General features: G+C 30.4%; 1 protein-coding gene across 1 annotated transcript; it reads right to left on the bottom strand.

The window, feature by feature from the left end:
- Positions 1–6556: 6556 nt before the first annotated feature.
- Positions 6557–10055, bottom strand: LOC120072118 (Major facilitator superfamily protein). Its single transcript, XM_090311208.1, has 5 exons — positions 10032–10055; positions 9761–9908; positions 8280–8497; positions 7543–8102; positions 6557–7433 (listed from the first exon to the last, which is right to left on the bottom strand). The coding sequence occupies exons 1-5, from the start codon at positions 10053–10055 to the stop codon at positions 6557–6559; spliced, it is 1827 nt and encodes a 608-aa protein (XP_090167334.1).
- Between the last annotated feature and the right edge of the window lie 3709 nt (positions 10056–13764).

Raw genomic sequence — 13764 nt, 5'->3', positions numbered from 1 at the left:
AAGAAAGGTAATTTGTTCTATCCTGGGAGACAATTCCTCTCTAAATTCAGGCCCTAGGGTGAGTAAATTTATTTTAAAGAGACAACATGAATTCGTTGGACTCAGATCTTTAATGTAAATGTTTTGTTTTAGTTTCATGTGCTTTTGATATAATAAAAGTTTCTTCTATCGATATAATTTTTATATAAGAAAAAATCTTTTTGTATACGAATCCAATTTCTTTTATGTGTTGCTTCCAATCCATCAATTTCATGTTTTTTATTTATTTTTTCCTTTTAACAAATATCGATTTATACTCTTAAACTTTATAATAGATATTAGAATACATATCAATTTAAATCCCATAATTTAAATATGAACTTTCTAAGTATATCCAAATAAAACATAATGAAAGATTTAAATTGATAAAAATTTCAGAATTTAAATTGACACAATTATTAATTTGAGATTTAAATTGATATAAATCTCCAAAATTAAAATTTAAATTGATATAATTCTAAATTTTGGAATTACAACTCAAAGTTAAGTATAAATTGGTAAACTTCGAGAGACTTCGTAATTTTACTTTAGTTTCTTCTTAATAGTTTTAAATTGTGATAATGCAACCCTAACCCTCAGTCCAAAGATCCAAGTTATTACCTAGTAAGAAATTTTGAATTTAAGAAATTAATACCTTCCTATACGATTTAGTTTAATCCTGAGAAAATACTAGAATTAGACTTTTTCCTTCGAATTTTGCAATTCTTGTGATAGAATACAGGTGAGCCACTCAATCTAACCTTGATCAAGTTGATTGTGGAGTGACTCAATCTAGAACAAGATTTTTCAATCCTATTTTTAGATCTTCGATCAAGAGGTAATCTAATTCTAGCCTTTTCTCGGGTTGAATTAAATCGTACATAGAGGTGTTAATTTCTTAGATTCAGAAGTTCTTGCTATCTAATAGGTTGGGTCTTTGAGCTGAGGGCTACGGTTGCCTTATCAAATTGTCTATTCTAGTCCTATACTTTTAAAAAAATTTGCACTGCCTATTTTAAATACAAATGTTAATGTGTGATTTGTATGTTAATTGTTTACCTATGCTTTGAAAATACAAAGTTAGTATATAGTGTGATTTTGAGATTTTAAAATATGGCTAAATTATATTTACTATCATGTATTTTCTTGCAAATACCAAGTATTTATATTTTTAAAATAATCAATATTGTGTTTAATAAATTGCAATACTAATTGACTACGAATACTATGTAGTTTTGTTAATTCCAAGGTTCAAGCATATTTTATAAAAGAATATTGGTTTTTATTGTCTATCAATTGTCTGCAAATACTATTGTGAACCCAATAATTAATATTCAATGGACTAATTTATAGATTGAACCAAGTTCAACCAAAACTTGACACAAATTTTAATCTAATGAGCCAAGTCCAAGAGTTGGGTCATAGACTTGACAATTGAAGGTTGAGTCGGCATGATCCAAGCCCAAACAATGTCTCTTATGCTCTTGAGGTTGGGCCACTGTCAAGCCAAATCTTTATTTTTTTAGGACTAGGGATGGTCGAGCTGGCTCAATGTTGAGGGTGACGTATAATTGTTATTTATTAATCAACAATTAAATAAAATAAATAAACATTTTTATATTAAAATAAGAATTAAAAAGTAGTACTGAAGACTAAAAACAATTCAACTTAAAAATTCTAACAATGGCGACTACTATTATAAATATTAAAGAAAATTCTAACAATGACTAAGATCAATGACTCAGCACATTCGTGTAACATGTGGTTTGTCTTTTAGTAAAAATATTTTAACAATATTATACGAAGATAACATAGCATGCATGTCCCAAATCAAAGGAGAATATTTAAAGGAGATAGAACAAAACATATTTCACCGGAGCTTTTCTGCATTCATGATCTTGAAGAAAATGGTGACACCACTATACAACAAATTTGTTCGAAAGATAGCCTAGCAGACTTATTTACAAAATCATTACCTATTGCAACCTTTGCACAACATTGGAATGCGGCGGCTCAGAGATCTCAAGTAATATTTCGGGGAGTAAATATACTGTATTCTTTTTAATAGTATTAAGCGATATGAAATATGTACTATTTTTCCTTCACTAGGATTCTTTTTCCCAATTGGGTTTTTCGCATATTTCATATATATATAATGGACATCTAAGAGCGAGTATTATAAATATTAAAGAAAATAGATGTCCATTAGATGCTCATGCTTAGTGTCCATTGACCATGCGTCATGTCCCCATTTTTCAAAGTGTTATCCATGTGTCTTGTAAGTCTTGTAAATACTCATTCTTAGTATACATGTAATCCACCTCCTACTTGCCAAATTGTCTATAAAGAGTGACATTTAGTGGGTTTTGAAGGACACATATATTGGACAAATTCCATACAAAATTTGAGAAAGTGGAGAAATTTGAGAATTTTCTCATTTCTTATTTTGTTAACTTATTTTATTTTATTTATTTTAATATTTATTTTATTTTATTATTACAATATATTTATTTTAATATTATATTTTATTATCATTTGTGTTCCCGTTGTGCTCCCCAAATTCACAACACGTTACCAACACGAGCTCCTATCGTTTTCCTTGCTAAAGATAGGTCTTAAAAGGTATGTCAGTTTTTCTCTTTTCATTAATAAATTTAATGTTATTTTGCATATTCAATATCTATTACATTTCTAACATAAACACAATATTTTATAATAGTGTTGCCATGACAAATCTCACAAAAATTAAAATTTTCCGCTCTTGATATTAATGACAATAATTATTTGTCATGGGTACTTGATGCCGAAATCCACCTGGATGTTATGAATTTTGAGGAAACTATTAAAGAAGTAAATACGACATCCAATCATGACAAAGCAAAAACTATGATTTTCCCTCGTCATTATGTCCATGAGGGATTGAAAATGAAGTATCTTACAATAAAAGATCCTCGTATCTTGTGGAAAAAATTGAAAGAGAAGTATGATTATCAGAAAACAGTTATTCTTCCTAAAGTTCGTTATGAGTGGATGCACTTGCGGCTACAAGATTTCAAATAGTAAGTGATAACAACTTTGCATTATTTAAAATCAGTCCAAAATTATTGTAATGCGGAGAGAAAATTATTGATGTTGATATATTAGAGAAGACATTTTCTACATTTCATGCCTCGAATATGCTTCTGCAACAGCAATATCGAGAGAAATGTTTTAAACAGTATTTTGAATTAATTTCATGTCTTCTCATGGCTAAACAAAATAACAAGTTATTGATGAAAAATCATGAATCTCAACCAACCGAAACGACACCATTGCCTGAAGTGAATGCTGCGAATTTTAATAATAATCATGGTCGAGGTCGTGGTCGCGAACGAGGTCGTTACCATGGTAGAGGAAGAAATAATTATCATTTTCGTGGTGGTTATTTTAATCATTCAAATTTCAAAAGAACCACACAAAATGATGATCACAAAAGAAAAAGCTCCACAAGATAAGAGTTCAAAAAGTGTTGAAAATAAATGCTTCCGATGCGGAATGACTGGGCATTGATCATGAACCTGTTGTACATCAAAACACTTAGTTGATCTCTATCAAGCCTCCCTGAAAGAAAAAGAGAAAAATGTGGAAGTAAATTTTGCATACAAGAATAATGACATATTTGACCCATCCCATATGACAAATTTGGATGTGGCAGATTTCTTTAAATCTCTTGAAGAGAAAATCAACAGAATGGATGAAACATCAAATGTTTCATTTGACTTAGAAAATATTTAGACTTAATGTTATTTTTCATCTTCATGTTTTTTTTTCCTTTTGGTAGATGTTAAATTTTGTATATTCCAAATGTTGTTTTCTTATTATAATTATTTTCTTTTAATGAAGAAGCTTGGATCATTTTCATATGTTGGATGACTAAAAAATTAGTAAAGAAGATCTATGTCTGGCAGACATTGCAACTACACATACAATACTTACAAGTAGAAAATATTTTTTCAAATCGACAATGCTGGAAGCAAAAGTCAATATGATGTCAGGTTCTGCAAACCTGATTGAAGGTTTTGGAAAAGTAAACATTATTTTGCTTAGAGAAACAAAATTTATAATTGACAAATGCATTGTTCTTGAGTTATGGAATAAATTTTCCAACATCAGGGAGAGAAATTAAGAAGCTAGAAAAAGAAATTACATGGAATACATTGCTATTGTCTTATTTAGATCCCCATACAGATCAATGTGAACTTGAAGTTCAAAAGATAATTTATTTGCAAAATATAACAAATCAATTACCAGATGCATTTATAGATGCAAAGAAAGTAACTAAATCACATATACCAGCTGCAAATGTTCCATCGAAAATTGATATCCCAACACAACAAGTTGTCACTAATGAGTCTGGAACACGCCAAAACGTGGTAGACCCGTGGGTTTCAAAGATAAAAATCCTCAAAAAAGAAAAATAATAAATAGTTAAGAAGACTTGATTGAGGACATGAATATCCATAAAAAAAATCCTCGACATAACTAGTGAGGAAGGTGAAATACCTAAAGATAATAATGAGATTTCAATAAACTATGTCATGATAGGAAAAAGATGGAACCGAATTGATGTAGTTATTGACAATATTTTTGCATATAATGTTGCTCTTGAGATTATATCTGAAAATGAGGATTCTAAACCAAAATCTGTTAAAGAATGTCTACATAGAAAAGATTGGCTTCAGTGGAAAGAAGCAATCCTCCCATTGAAGCTAATCGAGGTAAAATTAAACTCACTTTCAAAATGTCAAGTTTTTGGACCAATAGTTCAAATACCAAAAAGTGTTAAACCTGTGGGATACAAATGGATATTTGTGAGGAAAAGAAATAAAAATAATAAGGTCACAAGATATAAAGCTAGTTGCACAAGGTTTTTCACAAAGACCTGGTATTGATTTTGAGGAGACGTATTCTCCGGTGATGGATGCAATTACAATATTTAATTGGTCTGACTTTGTATGAAAATCTAGACATACACATCTTATGGATGTAGTCAAAACATATTTATATGGATCTCTTGATAATGATATTTATATGAGAATCCCAGAAGGATTTAGGAAACCTAAAACATATAAATCAAATTTCCGGGAATTGTATTTAATAAAGTTATAAAGATCATTATATAGATTGAGCTATTATAACTGTATATGTTGACGACTTAAATATAATTGGAACTCCTGAAGAACTTTTAAAGGCAATTGAATATCTTAAGAAGGAATCTAAGATGAAAGATCTCGGAAAAACAAAATTTTTCCTTGGCTTGCAAAGTAAGCATTTAGAAGATGAGATATTTATTCATTAGTCAACTTATAGAGGAAAAGTTTTGAAAAGATTTTATATGGACAAAGCACATCCATTGGACATTCCAATGGAAGTTCATTCATTAGATGTGAAGAAAGATATCGACCTCGTGATGATAATGAAGAATTTTATGGTCCTGAAGTACCATATCTTAGTGAAATTGGTACACATATATGTATCTTGCTAATAATAAAAGACCAAACATTGCATTTTCAGTAAATTTATTAGTAAAATATAATTATTCTCCAACAAAAAGACATTGGAATGGAATCAAGCATATACAGGTTATCTATTCACATGTGAAGTAACTGCTATATTATGGTGATCGGTGAAACAGACCATAACAACCACACGAGGCTAGTAGAGAATGTGTATATGGCTAAGATCAATCAATGACTAAGCATATTCGTGGAACATGTGGTTTGACTAGTAAAAATCTTCCAACAATATTATACGGACAACATAACATGCATATCCCAAATCAAATGAACCTTATATCACAACATATTTCACTGAAGTTTTTCTATAGTCATCTTGAAGAAAATGGTGCAGACTTATTTACAAAAGCATTACCTATCACAATCTTTGAAAAAGAGTATTAGATTATATGAATGTATAAGGTTTTAACGAGACATATTTCATATATGTATAATAGGCATCTAAGGGGAGTATTATTAATATTAAAGAAAATAGATATCCATTAGATACTCATATTTAGTATCCATTGACCATGTGTCATGCCACATTTTCTAAAGTGTTATCTATGTGTCTTGTAAATCTCATAAATTCTCTATAAATAGTGACATTTGGTGAGTTTTGAAGGATGCACATATTGGACAAGTTCCATACAAAATTAGAGAAAGTGGCTGAGAATTTTCTCATTTCCTATTTTGTTAACTTATTTTATTTTATTTATTTATATATTATTTATATTTATTTTATTATTAGCTATCGTTGATGTTGATCGTATCCCATTAAGTACTATTATATTTATTTTAATATTATATTTTATTACCATCCGTGTTCCCGTTGTGCTCATCTCATATTAATATATCAAATATAGTATCCTTAAATTCCTAGTCTAATAAAAAAAATTGACATAGGGAGAGGGTTCCACATAAATCACTATACATAAAAAGATAAATGAACAAATCATCATCGTAACTTTTGTCAAAAGAACAAAATTATTTGAACTAATTGATCATACTTTACCCAAAATTTCATCTTCCTCCTTTCCTTCTGGGCCCATCAGCTTCACCGGCTGTGTCGCAATGCCATCGATTTGAATACACTTGTACCATTTTGCCCGATACACATAGATCAAAAAATCAATGGCCGTAAGAGCTGCAATCAATAAGTAAAAACGGTCCATATGACCAGAATTTAAGTCATCCGGAATCCATCCAGGACTTTCTCCTTTCGTCGTGATTGCCATAACCATGTTTATTAGCAAGCTACTCCCATAATTCCCAAGCGAAATTGACGCCATACACAATGAACTGCCCAAACTCTTGATTCCGTCGGGCGATTGTGCATTGAAAAACTCCAATTGACCGACATACATGAAAACCTCAGAGCAACCTACAAGAACGTATTGAGGAATCTGCCAGAATATGCTTAGAGAACTCTGTTTTTGTCCCGGAACAACATGCTTCAGTCTCTCAATCTCGGTCGCAGCGGCAGCTATCATGGCCAACATCGCAATTACGAGCCCAGTCCCCATCCTTTGAAGTTCTGTTAGGCCCTTAGGGTTTCCACTAAGTCGACCGGCGAGAGGAACAAGGATTTGGCGGTAGAGGCCAGTGCAGACGAGGACACTGCAAATGTCAAAGGCAGACATACTCGCCGCTGGGAGGTGGAATCCACTGACAATGGTGGAGTTCATTACATCGCCCTGTTCAACGAATAGAGATGCCATTTGGGCAAAGACGACAGAGTACATGATGGTGCAAAACCAAATTGGAAGCATTCTGATAAGGCATTTGGCTTCTTCAACTTGTGTTACTGTGCATAGACTCCATGGATCCTTTGATCCCTTTATGTCTTCATCTGTAATCGTTGCCGCCTTGTCCAAAAACCTAAAATTTAGCAGAAATATAAGATAGGTAGGTATTAGAAAAATCTCAATAAATAAAAAATTTAGTAAATAATAAATTTATATTCACATTCAAACATGAAATTCCTCACCTACAACCATTGCTATGAAGAATCTTACGGCTGCCTTTAATGGCAGATTCAGGTCCATCAACCTCAAAAAGGTCATCTCCATTTGCAGGTGCTACTTTCCACTTCTTGATGGCAGCCATAAACACTTGAGTCACACGTGGCAAAGGGTTCCCACAAGGCTTCAAGTAGCGGTAGCGTTTGGTGCCAAGTAAGTACAAAATAAGGGCCAGTACAGCGGAGCCTAAGGACACTAAAAACCCTAGAGTCCAGTGGCCGGAATCCTCAAAGTAGACAAGAATTGTGTTCGAGAAGAGGGAGCCGAAGTTGAGGGCAAAGTAGAAGTAAGAGAAGAAGGCAACCTTGGCATTTGCCTGATTTGGGATGGATTCATCAAATTGGTCGGCTCCAAATGTGGCAACTGTGGGCTGATGGCCACCGTAGCCAAAGGCGATTAGGTAGATTGAGAAGTAGAAGATTGTTACACCGATTGTCGATGTGGGCATGCACTTCATTGTTCCATTACCGCACCCTGTGGGCTTTAGGAGGAACATCCCTGATGTCAAGGATAATAATCCCAAACCCTAATGACATAACTAAATCATTAAGACATATGTCTTTATTGAAAATAATGAGTGATTCATAAACAATTAATTAAATAATACTCTATTTATACTATGCTTTTTGTTTCATATATTTGTTCAATTAGAAAATAAGAGATTCATAAAAAGTGAAAAATACGCAAGAAAGAAGATACTTACAAGTACAAAGATGAGTTGAAAGATGGCACAAGTGGCATAGCGACCCCAGTAAGAGTCGCTAAGGAAGGCGCCGACGAGGGAGCAAAGATAGACAGTGCCAGTCCACTTGCTGACGCCATTGGCAGCAGTGGCATTCTCTTGCTCAAGAACTCTTGTCAAAAACAATACCAAGTTCACTGCAACCCCAAAGAAAGCTAGGGTTGCTAAAGCTTGGTTCACTACATATGTACCAAATAAATATCATCAATCCATTTCCATTCTCTACTCCCAATTTAAAGGTTAGAGGCTCGATTCTCTAACCCCACCTATTGTTGAATTATAAAAGTTGCAAAATATTACATCTTTGTTTTCAAATAAATATTTTAAAGTAATAAGATTATTTTATAATGAATACAACTCATCTTAAAATGTAACTAAGGCATAGGTCTTACAAAACACACCGAAGATCCTAACTATTAGGAGTGCATTTCACAATTGTTTCTTTCTAAAAGTACAAATACTTTAAAAGTAGACAAATTTCAGTCTCTAAACAAGTTGGTACATGTCGATAAATAAATATTAAATTATTTTTATTTTAGATATAATAACTAAGTTGACCTACTATTAAAATTTATATTTTTTTTTGTAATTATATAATCTTTAAAATTATCATCTAAATTGTTATATTTTGTTTTCTTATCTAGGATATAGCTTTATTTTATTGTTTTTAAGAAAAAGAAATCAATGGTTACTAGATTTTGCCATATTCACCAAAGATACTTTTGCAAAATATATGATCATGCTCAAAAATATCTTTAAATGTATGTAATGTCTCTCTAGGTAAAAAGAGTTTTCAAAATATTAAATCAGGTTTGAATTAAATTTGTAACTAAGATCTCATTTGATAACTATACTTTATAAAATTGTGTTTGAAACCAATCCATAATTATTAATTTAATTTGGTAATACATTAAGACTTTTTAGTCCCCAAGCTATGAAGAATAAGTGCATTTGGTCTTTAGGTTTTATTTATTTATTTATTTTTTTTTTTAGAAACTCAAAACGTAATTTTTTTAATACCTTTTAAACCTATTTACACAGGTACTAAAAAAAAAAGTACATTTTAAAATTTAGGAACCAAATTTATCTATTCTACAAAACTAAAAATTTAGGGACTAAATGCAAGTATTCTTCAAAACTTAAGGACTCAAAAAGTAATTTTCCCATATACATATCTCCAAAATCAGTATCTCTCAACCCATCACCTTTTCACAGAAAAAAAAATCTTGTTTTTCTTTTCTTTCTTTCTATGTTTGACTTTAAAAATAATAAAACATAGATTTTTTTTAATTTTATTTTTAAAAAACCAGTATATTTTCTTAACCCAACTAATCATTTTCAGAATCAAACTACAATTTTTTTTTTAAAAAAAATCTAAACCCTAATTAAAAAAGAAAATGAAAACACAATTAATTATTTTTTTTAAAAGATGAAAATAATACCTAATAATAGGCTTGCAAGTTTCCATCCTCCAGCATTCTTGGAAACAGTGGGTCTCTCCTTATACTTAGAAACAATTTTTGGCTCTTCATTTTGGGTACTATTTTCATTCAAGGCCTCTCCTTCTTTCAAGCTAACTACTTCAGCAATCTATAAATAATTTATTATTAAAATTAATAATTAATAATCAAATAAAAAGTAACTTATTTTAAAAAATAATTATATATTAAATCAATAAAAACTCAATTATCTTCTAAAATTTCTTACCTTCACCGCAATCTCTTTCCCAGATTCCATTTTAAATTCTGAAAAAGAAAAAAAAATCAAATTTGAAAATTAGATAGATATTATAATCAAGATTTTAAATGGTAGGGATATTTCAAAAATAATTATGAAAAATAAAAAATTCACAAAAAAAAATTAATAAACATTCTAGAGTTTTTGAATGAGTTATATGCTTTATTTGTTCAAAATCAATTTTTTAATAGTACAATAATACAAAAAAAAAAAAAAAATCATTTGAAACGGTAAAATTAAATCTTAAATTGATTTTGAGAGATTAAAAAGTGTGCTAAAGTAACAACACTCCTACTATCATGATTAATGACACTTTTTTTCATCAAGGACACTTTTTTTTGTTGCTTGATTGATTTTTTATTCATCCATTTTTTAAGGGTATGTTAGTGGAACCCATAACATATGAAAATATCAATGAAAATGGAGTTAACCTGTCACAAAATTTTCCCCTAAGATACAATGTTATGGAAAGTTAATACTAACGTTATGATAATAAATTAGCCAAAATGAGCATGGAATAGTGCTATTAGAAAACAATAATAAATTAGGGCGAAGAAAATGGACTCTTTAGAAAACTTAAGCCCTTATATAACAAAGTATTATTCATACAAATAATTTAAATAAAGTTTTTATTAAATTTTTTTATTATATATAGAAAAGTATTATTCATATAAATAAATAAATAAACTTTTTTTTTAATCTAACTTATAAACTAAATGATTATGTAACGTGGTCTTACCTTTTTGCGAAACTTGATTAGGGCAAGAGTGACTTGTTCGGGAATGGTAACGAGAGACGACTCCGGCGATGGTGAGGAGGATCCGATACGAAAAAATCCAGATTGAGAAATCAGCCGTGGATTCACCCAAAAACCAAAAGAACCATCAAAACCTTTTGACATTTATGGTAAAAGGAATGATTGTTTAAACAAATAATGATTCAATAAAATATCTCTGTACTCAGTAATAACAAATGATAATAATGTATCTAACAAAATCTTCTTCAAAGAAATTGGTCTTCAACACTTGAGAGAATTGATTGAATTGAAAGTTCTAATGGGTGTGAGTTTCAACGGCTAAAAAGTAAAGTGATCTTTTTTTTTTTGGTTTTTGTTGTGAATTTTCCTTTTGGAAAGATATATATATATATATATGATGAAATGGGTGTTGTTGATGAGATCCAAATTAATAGGATTATTATTATATAAATTTCCTAATTTTTTGAATAAAAATTTGACTTGGTTTTTGGTTTAAATTCATTAAACACAAATTAAATTTTAACAAAACCCAGCAACATCGCAAATCCGTTTACACAAAAATCGCATAATTCTTCTTTTTTGCTATAAATCATTTCCTTTTCTCCAGGGTTTTCTGACCGTGATTTGTGTGTTACTTCTTTCCGGTCCGTTTGGATTGAGTTAGAAAAATGGTGTTTTTCAAAAAAATTATTTTTATTAAAAACAAATTAAAATACAATAGTATCCCAATTTTTTTCAAAATAACTTAAACTAAACATTTGAAAATGTATTTCAAATTCACAGTAAAAATTATTTATCCTTAATTTAAAAATAAAAATTATTTATGCATAGTCTAACGAACATAATTTGTTTATCAATTAAAGATTTTGCCATGTAGCTTGGTTTTGCGTTTTGGATTGATTTGAGTAAAAATTAAAGTGGTTTTAAGGAATTTAGGGCTAAATTGTTGTATATGTGTATTTTTTTAACTATTCGGCCATTTAGCACAATTCTCGACCTACATATGCAACAAAATATTACAATTAGTTCGGTTAGGAATTTAACTGTTATGTTAGAGGGGCAGATTAGGCTCATTTAAACCTGTTCTTCTCAACAATTTAGAGATTAAAAGAGTTTGTTTTCAAAATTTAGGGATCAAAGCATCACATACAAAAAATTTAGGACTAAAAATGGTTTATTATTATTATTATTACTACTACGTTTTTTGGATATTAGGATTTCATTTTCGTTTAGATTTTTTAGATCTATAAATAATATATAGTTTATTTCTAGTTTGCAATTAATTATGAATAATCATATTTTTATCTTTTAATTATTTTGAAGGTTTTAATGTTTATTCATTAGTAAAGGTATATAAAAAATAATTAATATATGTTAATATTCTAAATTAAATTAAATTTTAATTTTAATAAGGAAAATTATTTCAAATGGTAAAACTATTGAAAATATTTACAAGATATAGCAAAATTTTAGAACTATCAAAGATAGACGTTGATAGACACTAATAGACTTCTATCACTGTCTATCAATGTCACTGATAGGCATCTATCACGGATAGTTCTAAAATCTTGTTATATTTTGATTAATTTTTCTATATTTAAAAACTGCCCTTTTAATAATCTATATTAAATTAAATTAAAATTTCAAATTAACTATTAATAACTATATTTCTTTTGCTTTTTTATTTATCTATTAATTAACTTTAGTCTTTATTGTTGGAATTAATGTCCTAATTCTCTAGGAGTCTCGTTGTTTTGTAAAGATACACATTGTTCAATGAATAAAATAAGTATTATTTAATTCTGGCATTTACTCATATCCAATAAACAAAGCTCCTTGGTTATCTTATGTGAACTTAAGCATGTATATGTGATATACAAGTGGATTATGCCTTAAGTGATAACCTAAATTAGTTTGTAGTATAAAAATTAAGGTGGGATACCTGATCCTAGTGACACTATGGATACGACCTGCTTTGTAGAGGTTTGCAAGTGTTGTAAACTACTACAAATGGTAGATCCTGACCATTCATGTGGAGACGTGGAGCAGGGGTGTCCTATACAAAGAGTTTGTATAAGATCTGGACTACGAGATGACTAGACTCTGTATATAACGCCATTAATACTAGAGACTTGCATCTCACCTAAACGACCATAGATGACACGACCTCAATCCTGAGTGTTTTATGAACTTCTGCCTTTGAGGGCGATCCTTTGATTAGTATGGGTGAGAGTGGTCAGATTACCAACTCAACATGCCTACCTTTTTGGGGACTTGTCTGATCTGGGAGCTAGGAACTCAATTCACAATATGAAATTCACTCCTTTCCCGAAGCAGGGATAAGTAGAGAGATTGCTCCCTTAAGGGTTGATTCCAGGGTTTGAACATAGTGGCCACAACTTCTCTCTGGAAGAAAAGACTCGGTTATAGTAGGACTATGACTTATGTTCATTAGAGGGATCAGTGGTACTTAAGGAGACAAATGTAATTACAGGGGCATAACAGTTATTGGCCCAACTGTACTTACGAGCGATCTGTGAAGGGTTGTCGCACTACTGATTGGTTAAGATGGACACATAATATATCTATAGTGCGGAGAGTTCAGCCGTCGGTTTTTAGTGGAGTGTTTGGCAGTTAACGGATGGTGGATCCCGTGACTAAAGAGTTTAGTCAGTTATTCACGTACCGTTGGAGCTTCAAATCTACAGGTCTATGAGGTCCCTTTGGTAGCTTGGATTCTGTTGAGGATCAGTTCTTGGTGTTCATTTGAAATATTCAAATTGACAAAAGGTATTTTGATTATATATGATATAATCGGTATGATGTATAAGATACATCTAGTGGAGGATTGATGTAAATGAGATTTACATTAAGTACCATAGAATAGAAAAAGAACTATGATTTTTATGTTTCATGAGATGAAATATTAAAACTATAGGTTATCAATATAGT

This window comes from Benincasa hispida, chromosome 2 (genome assembly GCF_027475165.1).
Source record: "Benincasa hispida cultivar pf3 chromosome 2, pf3_genome.v1.1, whole genome shotgun sequence".
Classification (NCBI taxonomy): Eukaryota; Viridiplantae; Streptophyta; class Magnoliopsida; order Cucurbitales; family Cucurbitaceae; genus Benincasa; species Benincasa hispida.
The sequence above is the reverse complement of the archived record's forward strand: the minus strand, read 5'-3'. Positions and strand labels throughout refer to the sequence as shown.

Bases quoted from the DNA above. Each gene is read 5' to 3' on its own strand.
- LOC120072118 (XM_090311208.1), bottom strand. From the start codon at position 10,055: ATGGAATCTGGGAAAGAGATTGCG. The intron at 8,498-9,760 runs GTATTATTTTCA...GTACATATGTAG, and splicing joins ACTTGCAAGCCTATTATTAG to TGAACCAAGCTTTAGCAACC. The intron at 8,103-8,279 runs GTAAGTATCTTC...TTATGTCATTAG, and splicing joins TTCAACTCATCTTTGTACTT to GGTTTGGGATTATTATCCTT.